Source organism: Belonocnema kinseyi, chromosome 4, assembly GCF_010883055.1.
Source record: "Belonocnema kinseyi isolate 2016_QV_RU_SX_M_011 chromosome 4, B_treatae_v1, whole genome shotgun sequence".
NCBI classification, from domain to species: Eukaryota; Metazoa; Arthropoda; class Insecta; order Hymenoptera; family Cynipidae; genus Belonocnema; species Belonocnema kinseyi.
Window position 1 is genome coordinate 19847913 of NC_046660.1, and position 20333 is coordinate 19868245.

Below are 20333 nucleotides of genomic sequence, written 5' to 3' on the forward strand. Positions count from 1 at the left end.
TTTTAACTAGGAATTTAATTTTTTACCAAAAGGATGGATTTTCAACAAAATGCATGAATTTTCAACGAAATATTTGAATTTTCCATCAAGAACATTAATTTTGTACCAAATGGATGGATTTTCAAAATAGTACTTTATTTTTAACCAAATTGTTGAATTTTTAACTAAAAATATTATTTTTTTCCAAAACATAAGAACTTTTAACAAATACTTAAATTTTTAATTAAATCATGAAATTTTCCACCAAGAAGATTAATTTTCTACAAAAATATCGATTTTCAACAAAATACATTAATTTGCAACAAAATTTTCGAATTTTTTATTGAGATGTTTAATTTTCTGCTAGAAAAGACGAACTTGTAACAAATTACATAATTTTTAACTAAATAGTGACGTTTTTCCACCAAGAAAATTAATTTTCTACCGAACGGATGGATTTTAAAGAAAGTGCATGAATTTTCAACGAAATATTTGAATTTTTAATCAAGAAGATTTATTTTCTACGAAACAGATGGATTTTTAATAAAAAGCATAAATTTGTCATTAAATTGTTGATTTTTCATCCAAGAAGATTAATTTTTTACCAGAAATTCGAACTTTTAAGAAAATATATAACTTTTTAACTAATGAATTTTATTTTCTACCAAAAAGATAGATTTTCAACAAAATACATTAATTTTAAACCAAATTGTTGAATTTTTAACTGAAAATATTATTTTTCTTCCAAACCATAAAAACTTTTAACAAAATACATAAATTTTTAACTAAATAGTGAAAATTTCCATCAAGAACATTAAATTTCTGAAAAACAGATGGATTTTTGATGGAGTGTTTAAATTTTTAATTATGAAAATTAATTTTCTACTAGAAAATACGAACTTTCCACAAATAACATACATTTTTAATAATCTTGCTAGTTCAATTTTGTACCAAGAGGATTAATTTTTTACCAAACAGATGGATTTTAAACAAAATGCATACATTTTCAACGAAATATTTGAATTTTTCATCAAGAAGATTTATTTTCTATCAAACAGATGGATTTTCAACAAAATACATTAATTTTAAACCAAATTGTTGAATTTTCAACCAAAAATAATAATTTTTAATAAAATAGTTAATATTCTAGTTAAAATATGAATTTTTGATCAAAAATATTAATTTTCCAGTTAAGAAATGAATTTTGAACAAGAAAAGTACTTTTTATCAAAAAATTTAATTTTTAAGAAAAAAAGAGCGAATTTTAACAAAATTATTGAATTTTAAACTAAAAATAAATAAATTTTTACTGAATAATGAAATTTTTCACCAAGAAGACTATTTTTCCAAAAAACAGATTGATTCTCAAAAAAGTTAATTTTGTACCAAACAGATGGATTTTCAAGAAAGTACATAAATTTTAAATCAAATTTTTGACTTCTTAACCAAAAATAATATTTTTCTTCCAATAAATAAAAACTTTTCATAAAATACATATATTTTCAACCAAATTATTGAATTTTCCTGTAAGAAGTGTAATTTTCTACCAGAACGATGGATTTTCAAAAAAGTTCTTAATTTTTAACCAAATTGTTGAATTTTAATCCAAGAAGATTAATTGTCTAAAACACAGATGGATTTTGAACGGAATGTTTACATTTTTAATTAAGAAAATTAATGTTCTACAAGAAAAAACGAATTTTCAACAAATGACATAAATTTTTAATAGTTTTACTAGTTTCATTTTTTACAAAAAGAATTAATTTTCTACCAACTAAATAAATTTTTAACAAAATATATAACTTTTTAAATGAAGAGTTCAATTTTCTACCAAAAGGATAAATTTTCAAAAAAATACATTAATTTTCAACCAAATTTTTGAATTTTTAATCGAGAAGATTAATTTTCTACCAAAGAAATGGATTTTTAAAAAATTCTTTAATTTTTAAACAAATTTTGAATTTTCTACTCAGAAGATTAATTTTCTACTAGAAAGACGAATTTTTAACAAAATATATTACTTTTTATTTAAAGAGTTTAATTTTCTACCAAGAAGATGAATTTTCAAGAAAATACATTAATTTTCAACCAAATTGTTGAATTTTTAACTAAAAAATTCTTCTTCCCAAAAATAAGAACTTTGAACAAAATATATAAATTTTCACTAAATAATGAAATTTTTCAACAAGAAGATTAATTTTCTACGAAACAGATGGATTTTCCACAAAGTACATAAATTTTTAATAAAATTGTTGACTTTTTAACCAAAAATATTATTTTTCTTCCAAGAAATAAGAACTGTTTATAAAATACATACATTTTCAACCAAATATTTTAATTTTCCTGTAAGAAGTTTAATTTTCTTCCAAACAGATAGATTTTTAAAAAAATTCTTATTCTTTAACAAAATTGTTGAATTTTAATCCAAGAAGATTAATTTTCTAAATAAACAGATGGATTTTTAACGGAGTGTTTAAATTTTTAATCATGAAAATTAATATTCGACTAGAAAAGATAAACTTTCAACAAATGACATGAATTTTTCATAGTTTTATTAGTTCAATTTTTTACCAAAAATATTAATTTTCTTCCAAGAAATTAGGAACTTTCAACAAAATACATAAATTTTTAACTAAATAATTAAATTTTCCACCAAGAAGATTATTTTTCTACCAAAAAAGATGTATTTTCAATAAAATACATTCATTTTCAACCAAATTTTTTAATTTTTAATCGAGAAGATTAATTTTCTAGCAAACAAATGAATTTTCAAACAATCCCTTAATTTTTAAACAAATTTTTAAATAAAAAAATTCTTCTTCCCAAAAATAAGAACTTTGAACAAAATATATAAATTTTCACTAAATAATGAAATTTTTTCAACAAGAAGATTAATTTTCTACGAAACAGATGGATTTTTCACAAAGTACATAAATTTTTAATGAAATTGTTGACTTTTTAACCAAATATATTATTTTTCTTCCAAGAAATAAGAATTGTTTATAAAATACATACGTTTTTAACCAAATATTTTAACTTCCCTGTAAGAAGTTTAATTTTCTTCCAAACAGATAGATTTAAAAAAAAATTCTTATTCTTTAACCAAATTGTTGAATTGTTAAAAAATTTACGCATTTTGTTGAAAGTTCTTATGTTTTGGAAAAAAACATATTTTTAGCTGAAAATTCAACAATTTTGCTGAAAATCAATGTATTTTATTGAAAATCAATCTGATTGGTTGAAAATTAATCTTCTTGGTGGAAACACTTCACTATTTAGTTAAAAATTTATGTATTTTGTTCAAAATTCCTATTTTTTGGAAGAGAAATAATATTATTAGTCAAAAATTCAACAATTTGGTTAAAAATTTATGTATTCTATTAAAAATCCATCTGTTTCGGAAAAAATAAATCGTCTTGATGAACAATTTAAATATTTTGTTGAAAATCTCATTATTTAATTAAAAATGTATGTGTTTTGTTAAAAGTTCCTATTTTTTGGAAGAAAAATCATATTTTTGGTAAAAAAATTCAACAATTTGGTTAAAAATGTATGTATTTTAAAAACAGTTCTTATTTCCTGGAAGAGAAATAATATATTTGGTTAAAAATTTATAATTTTGTTTAACAAATCCATTCCTTTGGTAGAAAATTAATCTTTTTGGTGGGAAATTCAACATTTTGGTAAAAAACGTATGTTCAAAATTTGGTTAAAATTTAAAGAATTTTTTTGAGCAACAATCTGTTTGACAGAAAATTAATTTTCTTGGTGAAAAATGTCCTTATTTAGTTAAAAATTTATGTCTTTTGTTAAAAGTTCCTATTTTTTGCATGAAAAAAAAATTTTTTTGTTAAAAATTCAACAATTTGGTTGAAAATTAAAGAATTTTTTGAAAATCCATCTGTTTGGTAAAAATTAATCTTTTCGATTGAAAATTAATTCATTTTTAGCTAAGAATATTATTTTTCTTCCAAAAAATAGGAACTTTAAATAAAATATATAAATTTTTAACTAAATAGTGAAGTTTTTCCACCAAGAAGATTAATTTTCTACCCAGCAGATGGATTTTTAAAAAATTCTCTAATTATTAACCAAATTGTTGCTACGAAAAATATGGATTTTAAGGAATTGAGGAATTGTTTTAAAAAATCATCTGTTTGTTATAAAATTAATATTCTTACAGGAAAATTGAACAATTTGGTAAAAAATGTATTTTTTTTTTATTGCAAATTAATCTATTTAGTAGAAAATTAATCTTCTTTGTGGAAAAAACTTGACTAAATACAAAATTTTTTTTTTGAAATTTCGTCTTTTATAGTAGAAAATTAATCTTTCTGATTTAAAATTCAATATTTTGGTTGAGAATTAATGTATTTTGTTAAAAAATCATATTTTCTGGAAAATATTAATTTTCCTGGTTTAAAATTTAAAAAAATGTTTCAAAATTTATTCGTTTTGATGAGAATTTATCTGGTTGGTAGCAGAATGATTTTCTTGGTGAAAAATTCAACTAGTAAAACTATTAAAAATTTATGTCATTTGTTAAATGGTCGTCTTTTCTAGTATAAAATTAATTTTCTTAATTAAAAATTTAAACATTCCGTTGAAAATACATCTGTTGTTTAGAAAATTAATCTTCTTGGATGAAAATTCAACAATTTGGTTAAAAATTCGGAATTTTTTTGAAAATCCATATTTTTGGTAGAAAATTACACTTCTTACAGGAAAATTCAATTATTTGATTGAAAATGTATGCATTTTATGAAAAGTTCTTATTTATTGGAAGAAAAATATTATTTTTGATTAAAAAGTCAAAAATTTGATTAAAAATTTATGTACTTTCTTGAAAATCCATTTGTTTGGTACAAAATTAACTTTTTTGAGAATCAATCTGGTTTTTAGAAAAATAGTCTTATAGGTGGAAAATTTAATTAATTAGTTAAAATTTATTTATTTTGAGTTAAAAATTCAACAATTTTGTTAAAATTCGCTCTTTTTTTCTTAAAAATTACATTGTTTGTTAAAAAGTACTTTTTTTGTTGAAAATTCATTTCTTAACTGGAAAATTAACATTTTTGATCAAAAATTCATATTTTAACCAGAATATTAACTATTTTATTAAAAATTATTATTTTTGGTTGGAAATTTATTTCCTTGGTTTGAAATTAAACTAATGACTTAAAAATTAATTTTTTTGTTTAAGGATTTATAATTTTAGTTGAAAAATAGCTTTTTTTTGTTGTTAAAAATTCACTTTTAACTGGAAAGTTAACGGTTATTAAAAATTAACTTTTTTGTTTAAAAAATCCAAAATTAGTTTTTTTGGAAATTAATTTTTAAACTGAAAATGTAATTTTTCAATTTTTAATTAAAACTTTATTATTTTTAATGAAAATTGATCTTTTCTAGTTGAAAATACAACAATTTATTAAAAAGTTGATAGATTTTGTTGAAATATCTTTCTTTGTTGTTGTAGAAAATCTATTTTTTAAGTTAAAAATGGAATTTTTTTGTTGAAAATTAATCATTTTTGGGGATGAATTCAACTATTTTGATGAAAATTAATCATTTTCTCTTAAATCCAACTGTTTTTTAAATTTTTCGTTGAAAATTCAACTCCTCGTTTCAAATTTGAACTATTTTCCTGTAATTAAATTTTTTAGGTTGAAGATTCATAATTTCAGTTTAAAATTATTCTTTTTTTACAAAAAAATTAATTTTTTTAACTGAAAATGTAACATATTGGCTGAAAATTAACTTTTTTTTCTTAAATTCATATTCTTGGGTCAAAATTTTTAACAATTTTGTAAAAAATTCGTTTTTTTATTAAAAATTATTTCTCTGAATTAAACATTTTTCTTGGTTAAAAACTGATCCTTTTAAGTTGAAAAATTTGTATCTGTTGATTTGAAAATTTTTCTTTTTTGGTAGAAAATTAATCTTCATGGTTGAAAATTCAACTATTTAGTTAAAAAGTTCTGCATTTTCTTAAAAGTTATTAATTTTTTGAAGAAAAATAATATTTTTGGATAAAAATTTAACTGTTAAAGCTGTTAAAAATTTATATAATTTGATGAAAGTTCTTTTCAAGTAGAAAATGAATCCTCTTGATTTAGAATTGAAGAATTTATTTGAAAATTAATGAATTTTATTGAAAATTCGTATTTTTTGGAAAAATAATCATCTTCCTGGTTAAAAATTTAAGTACTAAAAGTATTCAAAATTTATGCCATTTGTTGAAAGTTCGTAATTTTTTGTAGATCAATAATATTCTTGATTAAAAATTTAAATATTCCGTTGAAAATTTATACATTTTGTTGAAAATTCATCTGTTTGTTACAAAATCAATCTTCTAGATAAAAATTAAACTATTTATTTAAAAATTATATGCGATTTGTTGAAAGTTCGTCTTTTGTTGTAAAAAATTAATTTTTTTGATTGAAAATTCAACAATTTGGTTGAAAAATAATGTATTTTGTTGAAAATTCGTATTTTTTGGAAAAATAATCATCTTCCTGGTTAAAAATTTAAGTACTAAAAGTATTCAAAATTTATGCCATTTGTTGAAAGTTCGTAATTTTTTGTAGATCATTAATTTTTTTGATTAAAAATTTAAATATTCCGTTGAAAATTTATACATTTTGTTGAAAATTCATCTGTTTGTCACAAAACATAGAAGTTTTAACAAAAATTCATGAATTTTCAGCTAAACAGTTAATTTTCCACCAAGAAGATTAATTTTCTACCAAACAGTGGAATTTTTAACAGAATACATAAATTTTTAACCAGATTGTTGAATTTGTAGCCGGGAAAATTCATTTTTTTACCAGAAAATATGAATTTTCAACAAAATAGAATTATTTTTAAACAAATTGTTGAATTTTCAAGAAAGAAAATTAATTTTCTACAACAAAAGACGAACTTTCAACAAATTGCATACATTTTTAACTAATTAGTCAAGTTTTTCCATGAAAAAGTTTAATTTTCTAACAAACAGATGGATTTTCAACAATATGAATAAATTTTCAACGGAATTTTAAAACTTCTAATTAATTAAATTAATTTTTTACTAGTAAAGTTGAACTTTCAACCAATTGCATACATTTTTAATAGTTTTAGTAGTTGAATTTTTAACCAGGAACATTAATATTTTTATTAAAAAATACGAATTATCAACAAAATTCATTCATTTTTAAATAAATTGTTGAATTCTAAATCAAGAAAATTAATGTTCTACTAGAAAAGAAGAACTTTCAACAAAATACAAAAATTTTTGATAGCTTTACTAGCTGAATTTTTCACCATGTGTATTAATTTTCTTTCTAACAGATGAATTTATAACAAAATATATCAGTTTTTAACCAAATTATTGAATTTTAAATCGGAAAGATTAATTTTCTACTAGAAAAGATGGATTTTTAACAAATTACATACATACATTTTTAAACAAATTATTGAATTTTTCTGTAAAAAGAATAATTTCCTACCAACCAGATAGATTTTCAACGAAATACATAAATTTTGAACCAAATTGTTGAATTTTTTTACCAAAAATATATTTTTTTCTTCCAAGAAATAAGAACTTTTTACAAAATACATACATTTTTATCCAAATTGTTGAATTTTCAACCAAGAAGATTAATTTTCTAAAAAACTGATGGATTTTCAACAAAATACATCAATTTTTAATCAAATTGATGAATTTTTTACCAGGAAGATTAATATTTTCATTTTTTTTCAAATTCCTTTGTATTTTCAAGATATTTAAACAATTTCAAAAGATTTTAAATATTTTAGGTTATTTAAAAAAATACAAAGAAATTTTAAATGAATTTCAGTCATTTCAGTTTCAAAGGATTTAAAATATAATAATTAATAAATATAATATAATAAATATGAAAAATAAATATAGTAATTCAATTAATGTTTTCATCTTTTTTAATTGTTTGAATTTACTTTACAGTTTTTTAAATTGATTTTTATTTTTTATGAATATTATCGAATCTTTTTTCTTTTAAATTCCTTGGAATTCTCTTTAATTTTTTTTTCTTCCAAGAAATAAGAACTTTTTACAAAATACATAAATTTTTAATCAAATTGACGAAATTTTTACCAGGAAGATTAATATTTTTCAACAAAGTACATTATTTTCAAAGAAATTATTGAATTTTGTGTCAAAAAGATTAATTTTCTACTAGAAAATACGAACTTTTAATAAATTACATAAATTTTTAACTAAATAGATAAATTTTTCAACAAGACAATTAATTTTCTACCAAACGGATTAATTCTAAAAAAAATGCCTTAAATTTTAACCAAATTTTTAAACACACATTGTTAAGCAAATTGTTGAATTTTTCAAAAAAATAGAATTTTTTTTGAAAAAGTAAGGAGTTTAAAAAAAAGTATATAAATTTTCAACTAAATAGTGAAATTTTCCACCAAAAAGAATATTTCATTCTAGAAAAGACAAAGTTTCAAGAAATTACATAAATTTTTAAATAAATAGTGAAGTTTGTTAACCATGAAGACTAATTTTTTACCAAACAGATGAATTTTCAACAAAATGTATAAATTTACAATGAAATTGTTGAATTTTTATCCAAAAATATTATTTTTCTTAAAAAAATTACTAACTTTTAACAAAATGCATAACTTTTTTACTAAATAGTTTAATTTTCTACGAAAAATAGACAAATTTTCAACTCCATAGACTAAAATTTTTAAAATAAAAAAGATCAGTTTTTAACCAAGAAAAAATTTTAATTCAGGGAAATAATTTTTATAAAAAAAACGAATTTTCTACCAAAGAATATGAATTTTAAAAAAAGTTAATTTTCAGCAAATAAGTTACATTTTCAGTTAAAAAAATTAATTTTCATGTAAAAAAAGTAAAATTTTAAACTGAAATTATGAATCTTCAACCTAAAAAATTAAATTACAAGAAAATAGATTAGATTAATTTTCTTTAAAATAGTTGAATCCACGTTCAAAATTGATTAATTTCCAACAAAAGAATTGGATTTAAAATTTTTAAAATTGATTTTCTACAATAACAAAAAAGAATTTTCAGCCAAATTTATCAATTTTTTAACAAATTGTTGTATTTTTAACTAGAAAATATCAATTTTTATTTAAAATAATTTTAATTTTAATTAAAATAATTTTGATTAAAAATGAAATAATTACATTTTCAGTTTAAAAATTAATTTACAAAAAAACTAATTTTCTAATAAAAAGTTAAATTTTGTAATCAATAGTTTTTAACAATAGTAGTTTTAACAAAAAAAGCGAATTTTCAACTAAAATTGTAAATCAACAACCAAAAAAAATTAATTTTGAAGGTTCACATTTTAAAGTTATTAGTTTAATTTCCAACCGAGGAAATTAAATTTCAAACAAAAATAATAATTTTAAATAAAATAGTTCATTTTCTGGTTAAAATATGAATTTTTAATAAAAAAAGTTAATTTTTCAGTTAAGAAATGAATTTTGAACAACAAAAATATACAATTTTCAACTAAAATTATAAATCCACAAACAAACAAAAATTAATTTTAATTTTTAACCGAGGTGTTGAATTTTCAACAAAAAAGTACTTTTCAATAAAAAATTTAATTTTTAAGAAAGAAGAACGAATTTTCAAGTAAAATTATAATTCCTCCACAAAAAAAATAATAATTTTCAAGGTAGTAATTCCGCTTTTAACCAAAGATTTGAATTTTCAACTTTAAAATATAAAATTTCAACGAAAATGTAATAGTTGATATTTTAAACAAAACTTTTTGCTGAAAATTTAACTTTTCTGATGGAAAATTTGATTATTTTGTTGAAATCATTTTTCTTGAGAGAAAATTAATCTTTTTTTTTGAAGATTGAAGTATTTTGTTTAATTTATTTTTAATTAAATTTTTTTAGTACAGAATTCGTTTTTTTTTTTTTTGTGGAAAATATAATTATTTGTTTGAAAATGAACTACTTTGTTCGAAAATTCATCTTGTTTGATGAATTTAATTTTCTTTTAAATAAAATAATCGAAATAGTAACTATTGCATTTTTGCTCAGAATTCATAATTTTTGTTTGAAAAATTCAATTATTTGATTGAAGATTCACTCTTATATTAAAATTTTTATTTGACATCTGAAATTTTCAAATTGCTTTTTGGATTTTCTCAAGAATCTAAGGAAAATTGTATCTATTTAAAATTAAAAAGAAATAAACTCAAAAAGTAAATAGTTACTCGAAATTTGTACTTTATATTAAAAATCATTTTTCCTCCCTTTTTTGTTGGTGAAAAAATTAACCAATTTGCCCTTTTTTGAGCTCCTTTTGCTCGGTGATCCCTGTTATCGATTCCAAATGAATTATATTTTTTTAGGATCCAAAACGCTACTTTTTTGCGTTTAATTGATTTTGAGATCTAGAATTTTTTATTTTCGACCCACCCTAATGACTCGTGTAATAAATTAAATTTTTTTATTTATATGAAGATTTACAACAGCTGGTATCCAATTAAAGATGAAATCAATCTCAGCATGCTGTGGTGTTCTCTTGTCCTGGGATTTTCATTGTATCCTTTTGTGTTACTAATTGTAAAATAATTTTCCTATTTTCACAGGTTTCTATAATTTGAAGAGATTAAAATTTGTTTTTCGGAATTTGCCCGGAATTGTTATTTATTTAGCCTGAATTGTTTTTAATTTTCTTATTTAGTTTATTTTTTAAAATTACAGAGAAATTTTTTATGAATTTCAGTAATTTTTATAATAAATGATAAAAAAATATATAATTCAATGAGTATTTTCATATATCTTAATTGTTTCAATTCACTTTATGTTTTTTAAAATTCAGTTTGATTTTTTATGAATATCATCGAATTTTTATTTTTTACTTCTCTTTACTTTTAATTCAATCAAATTTGTTTGAAATAAATAAACTTTTCGGTTAAAAAAATATATATTCCAAATTATTTTAATTCCTTTGAATTTTTTATATTTTTTTTTACTTCACAAAATTAGAAAGAAATTTTAAATTGAATTCTGCAAACTAATTATTTTTACAGAATTTACGTTGAATTGCTATTCATTTATCCTGAATTCTTTTGATTTTTTTGCCTTAGTTTATTTTAAAAAATTAAAAAGAAATTTTTTATGGATTTAAGTAATTTTATTTTAAAGGGATTCAAAATATAATAATTAATGCATATAATATAATAAATATGAAAAATAAATATAACAATTTAATTAATATTTTCATATTTTTTAATTGTTCTTTTAATTGTTTCATATTTTTTAAAATTCAGTTTGATTTTTTTATGAAAATCCCCTAATTTTTCTTCATTATTTTAACTTCCTCTGAATTTAATCAAATTTTATTGAAATAAATGAGTTTTTCGATTTAAACAAATTTCCAAATTATTTTAATTTTTTTAAATTTGAAAAAAAAATTTTTATTTACAAAATTCCAAGAAAATTTTACATTAATTTAGTTACTCTAACTTTAATCAAATTTTATTGAAATAAATGGATTTTTTAATTTAGAAAAAATATTCCAGATTATTTTATTTCCTTTGAATTTTTTTTATTTATTTTCTTTTATTTAAAAAAATACAAACAAATTTAAAATTGATTACAGTAATTTCAGTTTAAAGGAATTCAAAATATAATAATTAATAAATGCGATATAATCAATATAAAAAATAAATATAATAATTCAATGTATATTTTCATAATTTTTTATTTTTTTAAGTTACTTAATTTTTTTTTTTCAAATTCAGTTTCATTTTTTAAGAATATCATCGATTTTTTCTTCTTTACTTAAAGTTCCTCTAAATTAAATAAAAATTTACTGAAATAGATATATTTTTTCGATTTAAAAAAATTTCCAAATTATTCACCCGCAATTCTTTTCAATTTTTTTTTAATTCAATCGAATTCTTTTAAATTTACTCAATTCTACTTAACTCAATGGGTTTTAAAGAAAAATTTTAAACTTTTTATTTAATTTATCCTGAGGATTAATTGACAACATAATCAAGGGATTTGAAATATTTTCATTTTTTTCAAATTCCTTGGTATTTTCAAGATATTTAAACAATTTCAAAAGATTTTTTATATTTTAGGTTATTTAAAAAAAATACAAAGAAATTTTAAATGGATTTCAGTCATTTCAGTTTCAAAGGATTGAAAATATAATAATTAATAAATATGAAAAATAAATCTAATAATTCAATTAATTTTTTCACCTGTTTTAATTGTTTGAATTTACTTTACAGCTTTTTAAATTGATTTTTATTTTTTATGAATATTATCGAGTCTTTTTTCTTTTAAATTCTTTGGAGTTCTCTTTATTTTTTTTTAATTCTCTTGAATTCCTCTAAATTTACTCAATTCTACTTAATTCAATGGATTTGTTTCTTAGTTTTTAAAAGTTTTTTAAATTGAATTTTCGAATTTATTGAATTTTCAGGTATTTGATCAAATTCTTTTTAATTCACTTGATTTTTTCTAAGCTCATTTCAAAGCTTCTGAATTCAATAGAGATTTTTCTTTTTTTTCATTGAATTCACTCCAATTTTACTAAAATAAATGGATTTTTTTATTTAAAAAAATGTGTCCAACTTTTTAAAAATTCTTTTGAATTTGATATTAATTTTTTTGTAGTCATTGGTCACTTTTTTATAAGAAATTAGTAAGGTTTCAAAGATTTAAAGAGATTTAAAATTATTTTTTGGAATTTACGTTGAATTCTTATTAATTTCTCGTGAATTCTTTTTAATTCTTTTCAATTTTTTGGATTTTTGTTAATTCACTTGAATTCTTCCAAATTTCCTCAATTATGTTTAATTTTGTTTGATTTATATTGAATCTCTAAAAGTTCATTTCATTGAATTTATTGAATTCTTAGGCATTTTATCAAATTCTTCAGAATTCCCTTGAATTTTTCTAAGCTCATATCAAATTTACTGAATTCGATGAAGATTTTTTAAATATTTTTAAATTGTTTTCAATTTATTTGATTTAAATGATTTCGAATTGAAAATTTTCCAATTTTAGACAGGAAAAATTTTGAATAAGAAAAAAATTTCGAATGAAATAAAAAGGAATTCAAAAGTTGAAGCCTTCAAATTAAAATTTTTAAATTCAAACAATTTCATTAAGTAGGAGTTGAAATTGAAAACTAAATTCAATATTTTGAAGTAAAAGCTTCTAAAATTATAGAAGACTAAATTCTGATTAAATTAGAAAAAAGAAAAACATTTTTAAACTAAAAAAATAATTAAAATTTTATTTTCATCGTCCAGAATAGAAGAATTTGCAATTGAAAACTTTTAAAATATTCAATTTAGTTCTGAATTTCAAATTGTAAAATTTTAATCGCTTCGAATTTCAATTTAAATTCAGAAGTTTCTACTTTTAAATTATTAATTTTTAAACGCTTTTAATTACAAAAAATATAATTTTCATTCTTTTGAATTTTAAATGATCTATTTTGGAAAATTTTGTTTGGAAAAGATTCCATATTTAACGTTTTTAAATTGATTTTTTTTTTAAATGTTAATTTGAAATCATTAAATTTCGAGATTTCTGAATTCAAAATAAAATTGTTCAATTCTGAACGTTTTTAATTTGAAATGAGACCATTTTTAACTTCTTCCTAAAACAAAATTTGTCCAAATTGAAAAATTTTAGTTTGAAGGTTTTTAATTTTTAAAGCTTTATGTTTAAAAAAAATGTTAATTAAAATATTTCCCTTTTTTCAAAATTTTAGCTGTCTAAAATATTTCGAATTGGAACGTTTTCAATTCAAAATAATTTAATACATTAAAAAAATTCAAACTCTTTACATTTAAATACATTAACATTTTTTAATATAAATTTCCGAAATTTTATGAAATTTTTTGATAATTAATGGTAACTTAAGATAAGTTACCCAAAATTCAATTTAAAAGCGTCTGTAAATTTGCGTAAGTTTATCAAAATTTGCGATAATTTATAGTATTTAGAAAAAAGTTTAATTATTCTTAAAAATTATAAATTTTAAAACATATTTCCAGAAATTTATGAAATTTTTTGGTAATTTATGTTAATTTTAGAGGTTATTTGTAGTAACGTAAGGTAATTTACACAAAATTAATTGTCAAACATTTTTATAAATATCCGGAAATTTATGAAATTTTTGGTAATTTATGGTAATTTCTGGTTAATTAAAATAAATTACCCAAAATTCAATTAAATTTTTTTTATAAATTTATGGAAGTTTAGGGTAATTAATATTATTTAAAAAAATGTTTAATTATTTTAAGACAGTATATGAAATTTCATAGATTTCCGGAAATTTATGAATTTTTTTAGTAATTTATGGTAATATTACAGGTAACTTATGGCAACTTAAGATAAATTATCTAAAAATTGTCCATACGTTTCGGGCATTTTGTGGAAATTTACGGTAATTTATGGTATTTTTACAGTACAATATGGTTACTTACATAAATTATTCAAATTTCAATTTAAAAATGTCTATCAATTTGTCGAAATTTATGTTTATGAATTGTAATTTTGCAGGTACATATCATATTTTACCCTAAATTATCCAAAATCCAATTTCAATCAATTTTATAAATTTTCGGCAATTTATGAAATGTTTTGTAATTTGTGGTAATTTATGGTAATTTAAAATAAATGACGCAAAATTCAATTTAAAAATGTCTATAAATTTGCTGTGATTTGTGGCAATTTAACAGGTAAATATGGTCAGATACCATAACTTATCCAAAATATAAATTCCAATATTTTGATAAAGTTTAGGGTAATTTATATTGTCTGAAAAAATGTTTAATTATTTTAAAACAGTATAAAAAATTTCATAGATTTCCGGAAATTTATGAATTTTTGGTTAATTTATGGTAATGTTACAATTAAATTATGACAACTTAAGATAAATTACCTAAAAATTTAGTTTAAAAATTCCGGGCATATTGTGGAAATGTACGGTAACTTATGGTATTTTTACAGGTCAATATGGTTACTTACCATAAATGATCAAAAATCCATTTTTAAACCTTTTTATAAATTTGCGGAAATTTATTCAATTTTTTTGGTAATTTATGGTAATATTGCTAGTAATTTCTGACAAATCAAAATAAATTACCCAAACATTCGATTTAAAAGGGTCTATAAATTTATGGTAGTTTAGGGTAATTTATATTATTTAGAAAAATGTTGAATTATTTTAAAAGAGTTGAAAAAATTTCATATATTTCTGGAAATTTATGGTAATATTACAAGTAATTTCATGGTAAATTAAAATAAATTACCTAAAAATTACCATATCTCTAATTTTCTGGAAATTTATGGTCATTCATTTTAATTTTACAGGTGAATGTAGTAACTTACTATAAATTATTCAAAATCGAATTTTTAAGCTTTTTATAAATTTCCGGAAATTCATGAAATTTTGGGGTAATTTATATTAATATTATAGAAAATTTATGGTAAATTTGGATAAATTACCCAAAATTTAATAAAGAAATGTTCATAACTCTCCGGAATATAATGAAAACTTTCGGTCATTTATAGCAATATTACAGGTAATTTATGGTAACTGAAGATAAATCACCCAACATTCAATTTAAAAATTTCTCTAAAATTGCAGAAATTTATGGAAATTTATGGTAATTTATAGTATTTAAAAAAAGTTTAATTATTTAAAAATATTATAAAAAATTTCATAGATTTCCGGAAATTTATTTAATTTTTTGGTCATTTGTAGTAATTTTACAGGTAGTTTATGGTAACGTAAGATAAATTACATAAAATACAATTTTAAACATTTTTATACATTTACGGAAATTTTGTGGTAATTTATGGCAATATTACAGGTAATTTCTGTTAACTTTAAATAAAATACCCAAAATTCAATTAAAAAAATGTTCCATTCATTTCTCAAAATGTATGGAAATTTTCGGTAATTTATGATAATTTGCTCAGTTACAAATGATAACTTTCCATAAATTACCGCAAAATTCTATTATCTGCAACAAAAGTTTCCTTTCAGTGTTTATGGTGAGTGGACTGATTATCGTAAAATGCGAGCTCATAGATGTATAATTTTTAATATTCCTCAGACGTCACTTTTCACGCCCTGGGGAGTAAAAAGTACTTTTTACTCCCAATGGAGTAAAATTTATGCATGTGTCATTAAATAGTACATTTTGCAACAAGGGGCGAAAGGAGCAGTTTTTTCCCGCGGGTAGATTTACTTCCCGATCGAGAAAATTTTTCCTCAGGGCAGTAATTACCCGAGGGAAAATCTACTTTCGTCTCGTGTTGCATATAGTATTTTATTCCACTCTCGACCGTGGCCATCTTTTGGCCCTGAAAAGTGGGTCCAACGCATTTTTCTATAGCTTTGTTCGCACCTCGAATTTTGATCGTCTAATTTTTACTTTCGTCCCGCAAATTTCACTTTCGCTCTGCTGATTTTACTTTCGCCCCGCTAATTTAACTTTCGCCCCGTTAATTTAACTTTCGCCTGCTGATTTTACTTTCGCCCTGTTGATTTTATTTTCGCCCCTATAGTTTTATTTTCATCTCGATAGTTTTACTTTCGCCGCGCTAATTTTACTTTTGCCCCGATAGTTTTATTTCCGCCCCGCAAGTTTTACTTTTAGCCCCGCTAATTTAACTTTCGTCCTGCTGATTTTACTTTCGCCCCGATAGTTTTATTTTCGTCCCGCAAATTTTACTTTCGCCCTGATAATTTTACTTTAGCCCCGCTACTGTTACTATTTTCCCGCAAATTTTACTTTTGCCCCTCTGATTTTACTTTCGCCCTGCTGATTTTACTTTCGCCCCTATAGTTTTATTTTCGCCTCGATAGTTTTACTTTCGCTCCGCTAATTTTACCTTTGCCCCGATAGTTTTATTTTCGCCCCACAAGTTTTACTTTTAGCCCCGCTAATTTAACTTTCGTCCTGCTGATTTTACTTTCTCCCCGATAGTTTTATTTTCGCCCCGCAAATTTTACTTTCGCCCTGATAATTTTACTTTAGCCCCGAAAATTTTACTTTCGCCCCGCTACTTTTACTTTCTTCCCGCAAATTTTACTTTTGACCCTCTGATTTTACTTTCGCCCTGCTGATTTTACTTTCGCCCCGCTAATTTTACTTTTGCCCCGATAGTTTTATTTTCGCCCCGCTAATTTAACTTTCGCCCTGTTGATTTTACTTTCGTCCCGTTGATTTTACTTTTGCCCGCAAAGTTGACTTTCGCTCCGCTAATTTTACTTTCGCCCCTATAGTTTTATTTTCGCCTCGATAGTTGTATTTTCGCCCCGCAAATTTTAATTTCGCCCTGGTAATTTTACTTTAGCCCTGAAACTTTTACTTTCGCCCCGCTACTTTTACTTTCTTCCCGCAAATTTAACTTTTGCCCCTCTTATTTTACTTTCGCCCCTCTAATTTTACTTTCGCCCCGCTAATTTTACTTTCGCCACGCTAATTTGGTTTGCGGGAAATATGTGCTACTTTCGCCCCTATTTTCAGGGGGAAAAGGTGGTAATTTCGGTCTTTTGTGGAATAAAGTCATTGTAATAATTGAGAAATATTTTCCTTATGCAATTTGTAGTAAGGTTTTACTCACTCTTTGGGTTCAATACTTCAAAGGGGAGGAGAGCATTGGTGAAAGGTCTACCTGTATCGTTACAGGATTTGCATATCTTCTCGTAGCAATGATGGTCCTCATAATCGATGAAAATACACTTGAAATTGGCTTGGAAAAAGCCTACACAAGTTTCAATCACAGTGCTTCTATATTTTTGGAAAACCAAGGAATGAGCTCAACGTGAGTGCAAATTGAGTGAAAATTTTCAAATTAATCGAATTTTTTGACCTAGGGGGAGAAAATTGCGGTTTTCCGGTAGCCAGGACAATTTAGAATATTACCGAATTAGAAAATTCCGGATTACTAAAATTCCCGACAATTTATCGAATTTAAAAATTACCGATTACTAAAATTTCCGAAAGAAATTTGCCGGCTTATAAAAAATAACCGAATTGGAAAATTTAAACTAATAAACATTTTTTAAATAAATATGACTTAATAAAAATAGAATAATTTGAAAAAAAGTTTTATTGTTTCAATTCCTGAAATTCCTAGTTCGGTTATTTTAAAATTTGGCAATTTCTCTTCGGGAATTTTCAAAATTCGAGAATTTAGAGATAGAATCGGGTAGACAGAAAAAGTCCGAAAAATAAATATGGCGACACTGTCAAATTTCCGAAAAAGAAATCATACCGAATTTGAGAATTCCCGACAGTTTAGAATATTCCCGAATAATAAAATCCCCGACAGAAATTTGTCGAATTATAAAATATCTGATCTAGAAAATTCTCGAATTTAAACACCTAAAAAAGTGAATTTTTATAAATATATATATTTTTCCTTATTAAAAATAAAATAATCAAATGAGACTGCAAAATCTCGCCAAATTAATTGTAAACAATTAAAAAAGTGATTTTTTATCAATATTATTGTCTCATTAAAAATAAAATAATCAAATGGGACGACTGAAAAATTCCGAAAAATAAAATTCATGACACTGTAAAATTCCTGATTAATAAAATTTCCGAATAATAAAATTCTTGAATAATAAAATTTATTAAAAATGCAATGATGAAATATTCTTTTTTGAATTTAAACTAACAATAATTGATAAAAATATATTTTTAAATGGAATTTTTATTTTTAATTATTTTAATTTTAAAATCAAGCAATAGTTTTAAAAACTTTAAGCATTTCAAATAATTTCGGGATTTTTATTATTCAGGAATTTTCCAGTTTGGATATTTTATCATTCCGCAATTTTCTGTCGGGAAAATGTGAAACAGTATTTTTCAAAAAATGCAAGAAATGTTTTAACAATTGAATTGTTAATTGAAATAAAATTAATAGAAAAGGAACTTCCAGATAAATCAGTGCGTATTTGAATTTTGATTTTTTTGGGTAAATTTAAATCAATACAAAATTGATTTATTTATTTAAATATAAATTTTAGATTTGGAAACAGTTTTAGGAGAAATTTATTTTTCGTACGAAATACACGTGTTTCTAAATTAATTTGTTACTACAATTTTTATCCAATTATTGTTATTTTAAATTTAAGCAATAATTTCTGAAAACTTTAAAACTTTATTTTGTATTTTTAACATATTTATTGAATTAAAAACGAGGCAATTCTAGTTTTTATTAATTTTTTTCAATCGACAGGAAATTATAAGGACACTGAAAATGTTTTAGATTTTTATCGAGTTGGATAGGAGGAAATTTTGGTTTTATTTTTTGTTGAATAAATTTAAGAGGGTAATTTTTTTTATTTGTAAGATTTTTTTCGAGCTAGATTTTAAAAAATTTTGGTAATTTATGGATGTAATTTTTTATTTTTAACCTTTCTATTGAGTTTAAGGGAAGATTTTTTTATTTCCAATTTTTTCTGAGTTGGAAGAGGGAAATTTTTTATTTTTAACACTTTTATTGAGTTGGAACGGACAAAATGTTGATTTTTTTTCTGAATTGGAAGAGGCTATTTTTCATTTTAGATTTTTTATTAGAATAATTTTCTATTTTCAAATTTGTTCTAGTTTGGAAGAGAAACATTTTTTATTTTGGATATTTTTAGTAATTTTGAAGAAATAAAATGTGAATTTTCAATTGTTTCTTAATTGGAAAGGGGATATTTAAAAAGAAAAATTTGTATCTAGTTAGGTAGGAGGAAATTTTGGTTTTATTTTTTGATAAACAATTTTGAGAGGGTAATTTTTTTTAGTTGTAAGATTTTTATCGCACTAGAATTTAGCAAATTTTCGTAATTTATGGACTTAATTTTTTATTTTTAACCTTTCCATTTAATTTAAGGGAAGATTTTTTTTATTTTCAATTTTTTCTGAGTTGGAAGAGGGAAATTTTTTATTTTTAATATTTTTATTGAGTTGGAAGTGACGAAATTTTGATTATTTTTTTTTTCTGAAATGGAATAGGATATTTTTCTTTTTTGCTTTTTTATCTTGGAAGAGAGGAACTTTTTATTTGAATTTTTTTACAATTGGAGGAGAACCATGTTTTATTTTTTTCTCAACTCTTACTGATTTGAGTTGAAAGGGAAGATTAATTTTAATTTAAATTTTCAAACCAAAAATATTTAAACCTTATTTCAAAAATGTGCAATTTAAAGATATTTAAAGCTTCTATTTTGCACTTGTATATTATTAATTATTTAAATAAAAAATTTCTCTTCAAAAAAATTTTTAAGGCTCCATTTAAAAAAATTTTACGAAACGGGAAACGACTGGGAATTT

At 21.8% G+C, this 20333-nt stretch overlaps 1 protein-coding gene across 1 annotated transcript in view; it reads left to right on the plus strand.

Moving 5' to 3' along the window:
* Nucleotides 1-20333, plus strand: part of LOC117171444 (transmembrane protein 161B) — a 59058-nt gene that overhangs the window by 11578 nt on the left and 27147 nt on the right. The window contains exons 4-5 of the mRNA XM_033358779.1: nt 10471-10550; nt 17608-17823. Of these exons, the coding sequence (XP_033214670.1) occupies nt 10471-10550; nt 17608-17823 (296 nt within the window). The remainder of the gene's footprint in view (nt 1-10470; nt 10551-17607; nt 17824-20333) is intronic.